This window comes from Erigeron canadensis, chromosome 8 (genome assembly GCF_010389155.1).
Source record: "Erigeron canadensis isolate Cc75 chromosome 8, C_canadensis_v1, whole genome shotgun sequence".
Lineage (NCBI taxonomy): Eukaryota > Viridiplantae > Streptophyta > Magnoliopsida > Asterales > Asteraceae > Erigeron > Erigeron canadensis.
Window position 1 is genome coordinate 35130564 of NC_057768.1, and position 16077 is coordinate 35146640.

At 32.1% G+C, this 16077-nt stretch overlaps 1 protein-coding gene and 1 non-coding gene across 2 annotated transcripts; one reads left to right on the forward strand and one right to left on the reverse strand.

Annotated features, from left to right (window-relative positions):
• Window positions 1–284: 284 nt before the first annotated feature.
• LOC122580432 (DCN1-like protein 5) lies at window positions 285–3727 on the reverse strand. Its single transcript, XM_043752705.1, has 9 exons — window positions 3603–3727; window positions 2825–2900; window positions 2653–2727; window positions 2536–2572; window positions 2323–2406; window positions 1843–1903; window positions 1652–1758; window positions 1089–1154; window positions 285–619 (listed from the first exon to the last, which is right to left on the reverse strand). Exons 1-9 carry the CDS (start codon window positions 3703–3705, stop codon window positions 524–526), a joined length of 705 nt encoding a protein of 234 aa, XP_043608640.1. The 5' UTR covers window positions 3706–3727; the 3' UTR covers window positions 285–523.
• Window positions 3728–8077: 4350 nt separating this feature from the next.
• LOC122580723 lies at window positions 8078–8180 on the forward strand. The gene has a single exon (XR_006320865.1). It is a non-coding gene; the product is annotated as a small nucleolar RNA Z122 (small nucleolar RNA).
• The last annotated feature ends 7897 nt before the right edge of the window (window positions 8181–16077 follow it).

Consider the following 16077-nt stretch of genomic DNA (forward strand, 5'->3'; position numbering starts at 1 on the left):
TACATACAGCCAGTCAGATAAAAAGATTTCTATGGTCAGCCCAACTTGACCCAGCCCATTTTCTCCCGTTACACAACTCAGCCCATCCATATTGCCTCTTTTGTTTTTTTCATTTTTTGTAAAGTATCCATATTGCCTCTTGACTCTTGAGTATTGACTGATTATTATTCCTCAGATTTACTAGTAAACCATTCATATATATAAAGGTAACAAGTCACTGCCTACAACCAACAATATTTGATTATCCACATTCTCACCAAACAAACCTAGCTTAAAAACAAATATATTTAATCCTTACTCATGTCATAAAAATATACTAATTACACTGTTCAAATAATCAATCACCCTATAATTTCTATTAGGTGTTCGTATTTTCAAAATGAATACAAGCATTGAACACTTATTAAAAACTGTTCATGAAGAAACCAAATAAATTTAAACAAAGTTTTAGCAATATATGCGCCGTTGCAACAGAAATATGCACAGTGATCAGCCATTCAGCCATGGTCTCAGTGAGAACTAATCAGGTCTTTGTTGACTTCATCCACTCTACATAATCGTCCACGATGAGGGGCCAAGCAAGTGTGTCATCATAATTTTTTAAATCTGGGAAACTTATCTGTGAAAGATAAAGTTGCGTTATAAGATGAAATTAACACGCAGGTGAATCAAATGTGCGTTCTCATTCATAGCTTTTACATAACTTGTGGGTTTATGATCTGGGCTATGATACATCTCTAACTGGTGAGATTTCAATAATTAACATATTACCTTAAAAGAAAACTAATCATACTATAAGATTGTCACCATAGTAAAATGTTTGTGGTCAAACTTTAAACAGTGCATTTTGTCATAAAATAATAATTTAAACAAAAAAGTTCCTGGTGACAACCCAACCCGTTGTAACCCATTTAAAAGTACTTGTTTGACACGTGATCCAACTAGCCCGATCAGTCCATTTTTTGACACCTACGGTGATAGGCTAAGCAGCTAAAAAGCTTGACTAAGAAGTAAGAACTATAGGGGGAAAAAAATGGGAAGAAAAAAAAACACGGTTGATTGAAAGAAAAAACCAAACATATGACTACCTCATTGCAAAATCTATAGAAAGCCGTCCATTGATCCGTGTTTATAACCTTGTAATCCACCTGTGTCTGCACAATGACAGAATAATCATTTAACGATGCTTCATTCATATTATCATCCTGTCTATTTTCTTACTTTTATCTAGGGTCAAAGGCTTGAAATGTCCCTATTTTCCTCTTTTGTACACCGTTTCACCACTAAGTTTTTTATTGAATAGTTTGCCCAACTATCGTTTAGATTTTGTATCCATGGTGGTTAGGAACAATAATTAGAGGTGACCATTTCAACCAGTTGTTTTTAATTGAATTGAATGATAACGGGTCAAATGGTCAACATACAAAAACAAAATTCTGATAAACTAGATCAAAATGGATCAAAACTCCAGAAGTTACCTAAAGTGTACTAAAATTATTTAAATGATATAGCTTATCATATTTAATAAAACCATCACTACAAAATTATAATGAAAACGGACAATGGGCATGTTGGCAGTCAACTCATCTTGGCACACTCTTAAAAGTACTTGTGATGTAAAAGTTTGCATATAATGAAAGTTCTAGCTCACCTTTAGATACCTAACAAACGACTTGACCTGATGATGGAACTTTGATCCTAAAACAAGCTCTAGTAATTGACATATGCACTCAACATCTATGCTCTTCTGTCTATCCTCTGCATAATCATAAAAATAGATGCTAATGAATAATACGAAGCTGAGGACCAGAAAAGTTCAAAGTGGCTAGGGACTTCTCATACCTGTTAGGCAATATTCAAATGCATAGGTATAGAAGTTCAAATGATTTGCTGGCTTTTGAACCTTTAAGAAACAAAATAACAAGATTAGAAATCCGTACATATAGACGTGACAAAATGGACAGGACAGACAAAGGGATACAATCAATACATGTATTTTTTGACCAGATTGCAATGGGTCAGATTGGGTCGACCCAACATGGTTCTTATCTGAAAGTTTCTTTTTTCTAAACAATAATTGGTCAGTCGAACTTTAATGCCAAAATTATATTATATCATTTATTGAACAAACAGATTTAGGCGACTTTATGCATTTTAGAAAAATACGCTTTGGAAATTTTTCAGTCCAGCCCGTTTGACCTATTGCTCTATTTTAACCAGGATGACTCATTAAGGTTGTTACTCGTTAGGGATGATCACAACCCATTCATAAGTTAATGGGTCGAAATTGTTACACCTACTAGTATGCTTATATCCGTATACCTCGTTCTCCAGTTCTGGAAGTGCCTGCTGCAACTTAATTATGGTATCAGCCTGCAGTGCTTTAAGGCCTCTTCGCCACTCCTCCTATAAACATTGGGAGGAAAATTAGTAATTAAAAAGTGTATTCCACCAAACAATATCACCCATTAAGGTTAATGAGATTCATAATGTTCCTAGAAGCATCCAAATATTAGTAATGCATATTTTCCTTACCAGGGTGAAAAATCCCTGCTTTTCAGCTTGCATTTTCCTGGAAGTTTTTTAGACCAATCAGTGCGTTAGAAACAAAAGGTAATAAAGGCAGCTGAAAACGGAAGCAATGAAACCTACCAAGCAAGCATTAGCATCCGTACATCGGTGTAATCAATTCCAAGATCAGAAGATAGACGCTCAATTCCTTCAGGACTGTTCGGAATTCATATTTAGAGATTAATTAGAGATGATGCAGAGAGTGGCAAAATGAACACATATTTAATATAATAATTAGATATACTAGGCTTACCCAATCATGGACGATGTGGCATATGAATTATATAGGTTATCTATGCATTCCTCCTTGCTAGGAACTTTAACTGGAGCTGCAGAACCATATCTTCAGTGTAAGTATAGTAACGATATACAAAATTGTAAGTAGTTTAGTCTAGATTATAGACTGTACATCTGAGCGTGCACATTCTTCGGTCCAATTCAAATTTGTAGATTAACAGATCAGATTTTTTCAAAACTTTTTTCCCTATATATATGGTGTCAACCTTTCTAGGTAAAACTTTTTTAGAACTTGCCTTCCTAATATGCTATTAGAGCTAGCTTACAATGTACGCTTCGTTTTGTTCTTTTTAGTATAATGTAATTTCAGTTTGTTTATCGACGACACTAACCCATTGAAACAACAACTAAGAATTAAACAAACTAACATGTTCAGTGTTGAATTACACTTCATTAGGAATTAACGCGTCACTTATTATATTTGATCGACTGCTATAACAACAATACCCAATCCCGTTTCATTATACTTGGTCGACTGCAAATGTATCGCACGTTAAATAAATATATATATATATATATATATATATATATAGACAAGTGCTATTCGTGTTGCATAATTTATTTAGGTAACCTTCACGGCAAATTAGAAAGAAAAAAAAAGATAGTGTAAAAACATAAACTTCAATATATATTCACCCATGTTATATGAATTTCCTTAGATAAATATAAAAAGAAAAAATCATCAAGATTGAAAGCATAAAGAAGAAAAATATAATGAGATATATATAATATACCTTGAGCTTGAGTAAAGGAGAAGGAGGAGGAAGAGGGCTTCGAATAAGAAGAAGTGGGAGGGGAAGGAGGTTTCTTGTTCTTGTTTGAATTTCGTCGACCCATCGATCTTTTTTTAATTAATTGGGTTGACGACCAATTAACAGGGGAACACACGGACGCACGGACGACCAGGTGGAATGCTAAAGTTTAAAGATGATTCGACTTTAGAACGATGTGATATAACATGGAGTTTCTTTTTATAACATTAACCTACCTTATATATACACATCATACTCATACACATTCTAAATTTATGTAAGTATTGGTTTTGGGTTCTTTTTGGGCTTTTTTTTCTTTACCTTTTTTTTGGTTTAATATGTGTAGATTTCCTTAAAACTGAGTTCTTTTTAGGCCCATTAGCATAAAGGGGTTACCTACTTTATTAAATTAAATATAAATATAAATATATTTTATATTTTATGGATTATTGTTTTTATATGCTGATAAATAAAAGTTGGGGTTTGCTAAATACAGCTCTTAGGGCTGTGTTTAAGGTGCATAAATTGTTTGTACATTTACCATGAAAATCAGGGGGCGGGCTTTTAATATGGAAGGTATAAGTTTTATGCACGTTAAATACATCCGTTACATTTTCCATAAAAGTTAGACAAGTCTATCAATTATGGAAGTCCTTGGGATATATAATACAAGTATCAAGTATGGAAACTTTAGATATAGAAGTTCTTAATTAGAGTACAAGTAAATTACTTGGTTGACAAGTTACTCTATCCAAAAATTCTCTCATCTACAACAATTATCTTCCTGATTAATTGTAACCTTAAGCCAAAATTTCTAGTATATCAATCTTTAGTTTGGCCCGTGAGTGATTAGACATAAACACGTAAAATACCAAAGTCGTTTGTTCTTGATTGTTGTTATTTTTACTTTAGTTTATGTCTATTGTTATGGGTATTTGATAATCAAATGCCGAAATGCGTTTATTTATTGTGAGTTGTGAAGTATAGTATAATGGTACACTTACAAACAAAAGTTTACAAATACGTATTCCACCAATCAAATCAACTCATTTTTTCTCTGTTATTTTTCTCTCTTTTTATTTATTGGTTCATGTCGCATATCATTTATGTTTGTATAATATTTGTAAGTCTAGCATTTCTCCAATATGAAACCAACAATCAGAGGCAGAGCAAGTTAAAGAGTATTCATTTTCCTCTAACCAACACAATTTCTATGTAAGCTTTCATTCATTCACAAAGTTAGATCCACATAATTTTTTCCAATTGCTACCTTCATTCAAGTAATCAGCCCTTTTAATGTGAGTTCTTGACTGCGCCACACTGCCACTACCTACTGTAGTACAAGTATTACCACTTACCACTATATATATTGAATTGAAACAACAAATTGAATAACAACTTTGTAAGTACCGTTACAATTTTTTTTTAAACCACATTATCATGAGCCCCTAACAATGTACTAGAAGCTAAATGTACAATTATAAATCTAGAAATAAGCAAAACAACAAATTCTATATTCATTTCATGACTTTAACTATAAAAGTTACAAAATGAATGAATGAAAAACTCGTGTCAAGTACAAATACATTTACACTTTATTTAACTGTTCAATATGCTGTACATAGAGAGGTCTAAATCATAAAGTCTCATTTGAAACACCAACAAAACATATGTACAAATGCCTCAAAGAACACAACACCAAGATGTTCATGATTTGTTGACTACTTTGAACTTATAAGTAATATTAGCTATATGGAATATCTTTCATTACTTGGTAATCCTAATAAGATCAGTGTAACAAATTGACATTATTACCAAGTTTATAGAAATACTTTTCCCAGAAAAAAATTATAAAGCTTCACTCTTTATGCTTCATTCTTCAACAATGCTAATACTTTTTTCTTCAACAATACCATGAAGAGTTCTTTCTTCAATAACACCAACGCTTTTTTCTTCAACAATACTATGAAGACTCGGTTGCCAATAATCATGAGTTGTGATCAACTTCTTGGGTGATCCTCCATTTTTCCCAATTCGTTGATCACCAGTACTCGAAGAAGGCATTGATCCAATTCCTTTGCTTGGTCCTGCTTTATGTTTCGACCCCATCAACCCACAAGCAAAACAACTTTTATTATTCGACTCATTTCCACCATTAAATGACTTTACGCAAGTCCCATCACCATCTTCCACCGAGCAACAACTTGTATCGCTATCCAAGCCTTCATCTTCACCGTCTTCTTTAGAACTTTCACTGTCTCGGTCCACAAGTCCTGAAGACAGAGATTTTTTTATGGATAGTTTTTGAAGTTTTCTAACAGTCGATATTGGAACCACATAGACCTTTTGGCCAGGCATTAACATTGTGTCCGGTTGCACAATTGCCCACGGTTGTTTGAACACGTTTGGGTGAGCCACACAACATTTGGGGTTGCGACGAATTATCTCAGAAGCTTGGACCGGTCGGTCATGAAGCTCGGCGTGTCCTCCTGGGTGCACGATTTTAACTCTTAGATTTTTTGTACTATTTGTATATAGCCAACTTCCAATTCCCATAACTAATCTCTTAATGGAACACGGATTGGTGAAATTAATGGTGTTATATTAATATGTTTATGGCCTAACATAGTCTTTGATAATATCGTGTCAACTATGCTGGATTTGGACAGCATCGATGGTCTACGGCAAGGACAATATATGGTTACTATTTTGGTTTTGGCTTTGCCAACAATTGCTCCAATAATATTCAAGGATTCCCTAACGAATGAACGGGCTACCCTCTAATCCATAAAATCCAATTTTACAGTTACATTGAATTGGCCATAAAAACCATGTTGTTCTAAATACTTAATGCTTTAATTCTATGTGACTTATAAAAAGAATATGAATACGAATTCTAGATACTTTTACTTAATCTGAAAATAAAAATATTGTTTTTCAAAACACCTTTTATCAGTGGTTATGAGACTATAAAAATTGTGAGTTGGGCTAGGTTATTTGGGGCTGCATATGTGTGCTAGGAGGTGATAAGCATGTAACTTTCTCTTTTTCTTTTTAAGAAAAAATGATATTGTTTGAAATAGTGGCGGAGCCAAAGTATAAGTGCGGGATGGGCCAAAACAAGAGAATAACTGACTGCAAATATGACATTTCGAATGACATGGTGATCTCTAACTAAAAATGATAGAGATTATTAAAACTACCTTAATAATAATATGCTAAATTGATGGGACGTGACTTTTGATTTTTTATCTTTCGAAATAGGATGGGTCTTATCTTGTAAATTACTAAAATTTCACTAAACTTATAAATAATATATTGTTGATATTAAGCCTCCAGGATGGGCCTTGGCCCTCTCTAAGCCCAAAGTGGCTTCGCCACTGGTTTGAAATAATGTTTGCACGATATCCGTGCAATGCGGTGGTGGTTGTTGCAACGACAATATGGTGGTGGGGGCGATTATTGGTGGAGGAGGCAACGTCGAGTGGTGTACACAATTGATGTAAAAATAGTTAATATAAGAGTTAATGCATATATTTCAAAAGATAAATGATTAATAGTGTTATTTAATCATTAATTAATGTTAAGGTATATGAAAATATTTTAAGGGTGTTACGTAAAAATATTTCATAACTTTTCAACACTTTCAAAAATAAATAGTTGTTTAGATATTTTCAAATTATTTTTAAGAGAATACAAGTAGATATTAGAGGCGATTTGTCTAACTTGGTGGTTGATGATATGAAAACACCGAAACAATGTTGTTTTCAAAGGTAACATCTCGCCTAGCATAGATATTTCGTGAAAACATGTCTTTATTTTCTGAATTAACTGTCGTAGTAAAAAATGACATTATATTGATAATACTTGTTTTTTAAAAAAATGTACTCTAAAATTTAGTATAAGTATTCGTTTTTATATTCTTTATACTCTTAAGCGATGTATTTCGCTATTTATAGATCTAACAATTATTTTTTTTATTTAAAAAATGATAAATACTCTTAAAAATTAACTTAGAAATCTTTCTATAATTATAAGAAATTTGATATGTAATATTCACTAATTCTTTTTCTAATCTCACCCTTAACTTTTCCACATATTATTCTTTAATAGTTATCAATTTGGGAGAATTAACCATCGATTCATTTCCCGTTTCCTTTTTGTTTTTGTTTTTGAAAAGCCTTTATTAAGACCTATGAAATACTAGAAGGGCCACTAGCAGCGATCAAGTAAACCACAGGGGAGGCTATTTGATAAATCTGGTCATCTAAACCCTCGTGATGGGCCTATAAATCCAACATAAAGATTAGGGTTTTACATACAATCTTCACTTCTCCTTCTCGGCTCTGCCGTTTTTACATTTCAAGTCATTATTAGCTATCAAAAGCCTATAAAAATCCAATTTTTCAAAACAAACGTTGTGTTTATTTCTTTATAAAAATATATATGATGACGATAAAGGGAAATGATGCTAAAAGATATCGAAAAATTATCATAAGCATTAATAATATTAAATGCTATGCTGATCGAAATCTATTTGCACGTCAGTCTGATCCCTAAACTCTAATTCTATTTCTGTTTTTTTTTTTTATAGATTTTAATCCTTTATTGTCCAGTATTTAACTTCACAGGTTTGTATAATTAAGATATTCTTGATTTACTTCTTTTATCCTCAAATCCTTATTGCAGCCCGGCCACTTGTACCATTTCAATATTTTTCTTCTACTCGAATTTTTTATTTTCAGTCCATGTCTATCATTTCAATCTTTTTTCTTCACTTTGAATTGTTGATGAAAATTGGATTGGAATGAGACTGAAAATAGAAATTAGGCTACAAGTAGTCAAAATGTCAAATAGTGAATTAGACATACTTGTTCTTCACCTGTTTATGATTTTTAAAAATTTTGGGTAAAAGTTTTTTTTTGGGGGTTTTAATTGGGCGATGACTAAAATTAAAAGCATGTTCGAATGGGATTTTGCAAATCTTGTCATCAAAAAATATACCATAAATAAAATGGTGAAACAACTTTTTTTTAATTTTGTTTTGATTTATTTAATTATTTTTAAATTATCAATTTATTTATTTTTTTCATAAAATATTACTCAGTACTACTTAACAAATAATATAACTATTGAAATAATAATATTAGTAATTTATTTACTTAAGTAGTTAATTCTAAATCCATTATGTTAGCCTTGAAGGTGAGTTTTTCTCAAGTTATTGGGTTTGAGAGTTTAATTGTTTCCAACACGTTTGAATCGGAACTAACTTTAAAAAAAAAACTTAATCATTTTAGGGCATATATTTGTGGCTTTTTATTTATTATATGGAAAATAATTATTTAATAGAATATGTCTAACAAACTTAAATCATGAAATTAGGGTAAAGCCTAACTTGATTTTGCTCTAATTTATTTGACATGTTTTTTTTTAATTGGATCTATTTTGATCTAGACTTGGTTTTACTCAATATTCAAACCTGACGACCGATCATTTTAGAAAATGAGCGGGTTGGGGAGATTTAGGTAACGAACGAAACCAACTGCTGGTCAAAACCAAGGGTTGTGGAATTGAAAAAATAGATCCAATTCGAATCGCTTAATAATAGATTTTTTTTATATATAAATAATAGTTTTTAAATTTATATGTAAGAAAAAATTAAAAATATATATAAAACTTCGAATTTAAACATGATATAATTTGATAAAATCTTTAAAATAAAGGAAAAAAAGGCTTGACTTTGGTTGACTCGATCTGATACAGCCGAGTCTTGACCGATACAACTGAGTCTTGACCAAGTTGACACGACTCTGGAACTCTGGTCGATTTTCAAACCTAGTATGACAAACTCGTATCGTTAGTCAGCCGATAGACGATCCGACTCGGCTGTATCGGACGAGTTTCACAAGATTGGTTAAAACCAATCATTTCAATACATTGAGTCAGATGGGTGCGAGTCTAATTGGATTTGGTTCATATAAACTTACATGACCTTTCATGTTATGAGTTTGTTAACCAAAAGACTCTTGACTTTTGATTAGTGTTGTGAAACTTGGCCGATACAGTCGAGTCGGATTGTGTATTGGTTGATTGACGATACGAGTTTTTCATACCCAGTCTGAAAATCGGTCAGGGTTCCATACTCAGATCAATTTGGTTAAGACTCGGTTGAATTGGCCAAGATTCAGCTGTATCGGTCAAGACTCGATTGTATTGGATCGGGTTTGTTTTTAATACCTTAATATTTCCTACTCTTATCTATTCAAACTAACTTTTTATTTTATTCACTAATTTAAATATTTCTATCTAATATATATGTCTATATTACTATTAATGAAATTGTTTACGATGTACATTTATAATTTTAACTTTTAAAATAACTAAAATAGCCCATTTTGAATCAATTACTTTTTCTTTTTGAATTAGTTGTTTACAATGTACTTTAACTTACACTCAGATGTATTTTTTTTTTACGTAATATACTAACCATGTTAAAAGCCTTTTAGCTAAAAAAGAATTAATTAAATAATTTATTTAAATAAATAGGTTATTAAAATTAAATACTATATAAATCAAATGGCCACCTATATTTCTTAAAAGATAAAGTTGATTCAACTTATATCAATTTTAAAGGATCGTAATCCTTAATATTAGGGGTGTTCATTAAACCGTTAAAACCAGACCAAACCGGCGCACTTAGATTGGTTTGGTCGGATTGAGTTGCTAAAATTTGGTTCGGCGGTTTAAGTTTTAAAAAACCGAGATCCTTGGTCCGGTCATAGTTTGAGAAAAAAACAAACCGTCAAAACCGGACCGGACCAAAAAGTATGTATATATATAAGATGTCACATATATCTCTAAGTTACCGGAGATATTTAACATTTACATTTTTAATAACATGTGTAATAGATTATGAGATATTTTTGCTCACATAGTTTGGAAATATATACTTATTTTTACTTTCATCCTAGTCTAACTTTACTATATCGTTTTAATTTTTTTATCTTCATTGCTCTATAATTTTTCCATTAAAAGATGCAAAATGATGTTGTAAGTATAAAGTACAGTCTATTTGCAACTTTTTCAATGGTTTTATTAGTATTAAGATGATAATTATGTGATAAAAGAAAAAAGTTATACATATAATTACATAGAGATAAAAAAAAAAAAAAAAGCTCGAAACCGTAAAATCGACCAAACTGGACCGGCTTATATGGTTTGGTTTGGTCCGGTTAGACAACATACGTGGTCTAATTTGGTTTTATATATGTTGAAACCGGATATGTCGGTTTGGTTTGAAATTTAGTCAAAACCGGACCACGAACACCCGTACTTGATAGTAACCTAGGTACCGTTAATATGTTTTTTAACTAAAGAATCACGTGTGGTACAGGACTTATGTTGATGCGAAAATTACAAAATATGAGGCGATATCATGAGCTCATCATTTATGCGACAAACCTTACTTTAGGGACACAAAATGTAATAAAAGTGACAAAAATGATTTTTTAAACGGGGTGGATTGTTGATGGATTTTGGTATTCTTGAGTTCCATCCACATATTTATGTAATTTAGAAATAGAATAGTTTGTCATTCTGAAAAGTAAATAGGATAGGATATTTGACCTTCAGGAGATTCACTTAATTTTAAGTATCAGTCTCCACATATATGTAGTGGATTATTGAGAGGTTATTAAAAAAAAAAACTAAATTGTATGTTAGGCATTCGCTTAGTTTAAAGATAGAAGCATGATAAATTGTTTGTTCAAAACTTCAAATGAGACCATGTAAATAAATAAATAATTGAAAAATGTTCAAGCCTAAGTTAGTGGAACCCAAATGAAAGCATATTCTGAATCTGAAACATTATACTATGGGTTTAAAACCCATATTGGGTTGGGCCTGAAATATTATGGTACCTTTTAAATTGATTGGAAAGAATCGCAACATCAATCTATTTTAAAATTGAAATTTAAATAATATAATTATTTATTTTCTACACATTCAAAACATGTCTATAAACACTAGCACGTTACTCGCGCAATACGGCGGTGGTTGTGGTGGGAATGGTGTGGCGGTGGAGCGACTGTTGGTGGTGGAGGCGGCGTCGTGGTGTAGATAATTAATGTAAAAGGTTAATGAGATATTTTGGATAAATAACTGATATTGTAATTTAATCATTAATGTTATTTTAGATAAATTTTTCATAACTTTTAAAGAGAGAGTTGTTTTATTTATTAAACAGTATAAAGAAATAATGGTATTTTGGGTATAAAAAAGTACTGAATTTCCTAAAATAAGAGAAGTTAATATGCGGGTTATAAAAATACACTTTTAAGTAATTCATATTGATTGAGCATATTCGAGCATTATGGTTGTAAGGCGGATTCACTTCCTTTTAATTAAGCTTGGTATCCCGATTGGTTCTTGGATGACTCGTGTTAATAGTTGGCGTCCCAATGTTCGAAAAAATATAGTAGGCGTCCCGTTATTGAATAAATTAAAAAGAGGTTGTGGGAATGGAACGTGAATATTCTTTCCATTGCGGCTCGAGCTACTCTTCTAACTTCAGTTATGGGGCCTCTTGGAATTTATTTCGATCTTCTCTCTTTTCATAATGCCGCGAAAAGCTATTAACATCCTTGAGTCATTATGTCTCACTTTGTGATACTAGATTGTTTTTTGCTAATTGTAAGACCATCACATTTGATGTAACGTGTATTATTGTTCGACATCTTGTCGAAGTTCCATTTTCATGAAATTTTAGTTGTTAATAGAAGAAGTGTCGAGTTGTACATATAACTTATAGTACATCGGTACTGTTTTAAGTATGGAACAATGTTTGTAAATTATTATCTTTTTAAATATGATAAACATAGTCACGAACATAGGCCGTGACTAGTTTTTTCCATTAAGCATAACTATCTTATGTATTTACAAAATATAAATCAAAATATAACTTCTCAACAAGCTTTAAAACATATCTTGATGATATTTTACCTTTTTCAAAAGAAAATGAAAAAGTTTTTCTAATTCTAAATTCAAACATGACTAAAGATGACGATCGGTTTTTGATCAAATGTTGTCATATTTTATATCTAGATCAGTATGGATCAAATGTCATATTCATTTTAATTAAAAAATAATAATTCATCTATCCATATACAATATATGAGATGGATAAATGGATATTCATTGGATATCTTTAAAATACTTTCACAAACAAAAGAATATATAACTCGAAATGTGTAGTAAACACCATTATCATCGATAAATATGTTCTTTCAACTTTATACAATCAGATGCCATGGTTTTTTCTACATTATACAATTAAAAGTCGCTAGTTTCATAGCTTGTAGTTCCACACGTTTTGCAGTCCAATAGTCTAAAGTATTGAATATAGTGACAAAGGTATTAAGACATTATTACTATCTTAATTCCGCTTATACACTTTTTGATTGCAACATCAAGCTTTTAGGAACAAACTACCTAAAAAGTTATTGTATAAATTATATGTATACCCAACAAAAATGTAAAATGTATTAAACACATATACATTTATATATGTAACAAATATAAATATAAATAGTTGTTAGTTTTTAGATATTGTAATTGTATTTGTATTGCATTCCCGGTGTCTTGTATTTCGTTTGTGCCTTTTAATTTAATATAATTTGCCCTTTAAAAAAAATAGCTAATTTAATTAATGAATTACACTTATGGATGACAAATTTTTATTTATATCCAATTAATTAACATCCATATTCATTTCACATCCAATATTTATCCATTTGATATCATCCATATCCACCAATAATAAATCGGATCATGTAAATTTTCATTTGAGTGGATTACCATTGTCATACTAAACATGACCAAGTTATGCAATATAAGAGGGGTGGGAGTGGATGCGGGGAGGAGTGCGGGGAACCCCGGCCCCGCGCGGGCACACCGTCGCCAGGGGTTTGGGGTGGGGTAAAATGGAAGGGAATTGGTGTAGTGAGCCCGAGGAGAGAGAAGAGGAGGTGGGGACCGTATGCGCAGCAAGAACCGCACGTGAGACTCTTAATTATTTTTGTGATGCCATCATTCGGTTGTATAGCCGAGAGTACCTACGCAGGCCGACGTCACATGACGTTGCGCGCATCTTCGAGGCCCACGAGCTTCGACATCATATGCCCGGAATGCTTGGTAGCATCGATTGCACACATGTCGAGTGGTCGGCATGTCCTAGACATTGAGAGGGCAATACACGAGGGGTGACCACAACGGTCCAACTATTATGCTTGAAATCACTGCGTCACAAGATTTGTGGATTTTGCATGCTTTTTTCGGTGTCCCGGGGTCGAACAACGACATCAACGTGTTGAATACATCCGATTTGTATGTCACAGCGCGTAACGGAACGGCTTCGGACTCTTCATTCACCGTGAATGGCCGGGATTATAAGCGTGGCTACTATCTTAGTGATGGGATCTACAACAAGTGGTCAACACGTGTTAAAGCATACCCGTATCCAACCGACCCTAAGGAAAAAAGATTCAAGAAATTGCAAGAGGCGGCTAGAAAGGATGTCGAGCGAGCTTTTGGTGTTCTCAAAGGTAAATGGAAAAATTTCAACGACCTATTCGACCTCAAACGAAAGACAAAATTGGGAAGTATGTTCATACATGTATTATTTTACACAACATGATCATTAAGAGGGACGGGAAGGCAATCTCACCGGTCCATATAATGGACCCGCCAGTGTAACCGGTGTACGATGAAAGTGTGTATGCGGAGTTGATAGACGAAGAAGTTCACCATCGCCTTCGATATGATCTTACGGAGCACGTATGGGCTCAAGATTTGGCGTATCTCGATGATTAGTTTTTTTTTTAGTATTATGTAATGTTTTTTTTTTTTAAGTATTATGTAATGTTTCTTTTTTTAAGTATTATGTAATTTTTTTAGTTTTTAATATAATAAAAGGGTATGGTTTTTAATTTTAATATAGTTTGTGAATTTGTTAAGTAAAAATAAATGGAAATAAAAAAGATGATGTGGAAATTAGGGTTGGGGTAAGTGGCGCCACCATTTTGGGGTGATTTGGGGTGAATTGAGGAAGTTTGAGGTGAAGAGTTTTTATTGGAAGATGGTGATGTGGATATTTGAGGAAGTTTGAGGTTGGCGAAACCACTCCCTCCCCCTTAACAGCTTTTCTTCGTATGAATGTATGATGTTTTCTACATATGATGTTTGATACTTTGTGCATTGGGGCTTGTACATTTAGAAGGTCAAATGGTCAAAGTTATTATGGCGGGAAAAGTGGGGATTGGTTAACCGAAACCAAAGCTTTTAGAGGGAAGAGATATCTGGCTTTGGCTTTCCCCATTGATCATGCCGCTAGAACCGCTCATCATTTTGATATATTCTTTTCTATTCCCTAAAATACCCTTTATCTATCATCACTTTCTTATTCTATCTATATAATATTTGAAAATATTTTCGTAAAATTATTATTTGTAGTTAATTATATTACTGTACTTGATGGGGACATTGGTGCAAACAAGTGGATATGTCACTTTAAATATAAAACTAAATAATTTTGTTAATTGTTAGACTTCCAAGTTATTATTTTAAAATGTGCATGTTGATAAATAACAATCAAATCAAACATGACAAAGAAGGATATGTCACTAATTATTATTTTGTCATTTTTTACTCTTATTGTCTCAATATTCAATACTTTCTTTGTATCATACTTATTAATTAAGGGTTAACTTACAACATCAGGTATCTCGTCGGGGGCTTTTTATTTAAGCAATCAGATGCTAAAATTAAATAAGAAGAATCTGAGGTTGAATCACTACTGTATTAATTATCTTTAGCCATTTTTAATACTTAGATTGGTGTCAACGAGTTTCTAATGGTTTAATAAGGAAGTGATCGTTTTTCTGGAATTGTTGGCATGACTTTGTCGCTTGAACATTTTTGGTTTGATGATTCGGATAACCGATGAGAGGAAGAAGAGGTGGGCGAGTCCCATGACAACTCAATCGTCGCATTCTACATAAGGAATTTATATATTTTTAGATGATCGTTTAATATTTATAAAAATAAAGAAATAATATCTTTTTCACAATTTTCAAACTGGTCGTTTTTACAATTTTTTACTAATATAAATATACTCACATTCATAAACTAATTTCATTTACACTTTCACAGTTTCACTACAACATACTTTACTATATGAGTTTTGTTAATGACAGCCTAAGGGCTGTCAGTATTATCTATTTTGATGCATTAAAATTTGTACTTTGTCTTGTAAAAATTCAAGGGCGCGGTTATTGATATATAAAGTATTATTTTTTATGCATGTAATAAGCTGTTAATTCCATACTATATTATACAATTATTTCAAATCTTTATACAAAATTTTAAACATAACGTGAGCATGTAATGGTTGATCGAGGTT

Bases quoted from the DNA above. Each gene is read 5' to 3' on its own strand.
- LOC122580432 (XM_043752705.1), bottom strand. From the start codon at position 3,705: ATGGGTCGACGAAATTCAAACAAGAACAAGAAACCTCCTTCCCCTCCC. The intron at 2,901-3,602 runs GTATATTATATA...ATGGTTCTGCAG, and splicing joins CTCCTTTACTCAAGCTCAAG to CTCCAGTTAAAGTTCCTAGC. The intron at 620-1,088 runs GTAGTCATATGT...TATCTTTCACAG, and splicing joins TCTATAGATTTTGCAATGAG to ATAAGTTTCCCAGATTTAAA.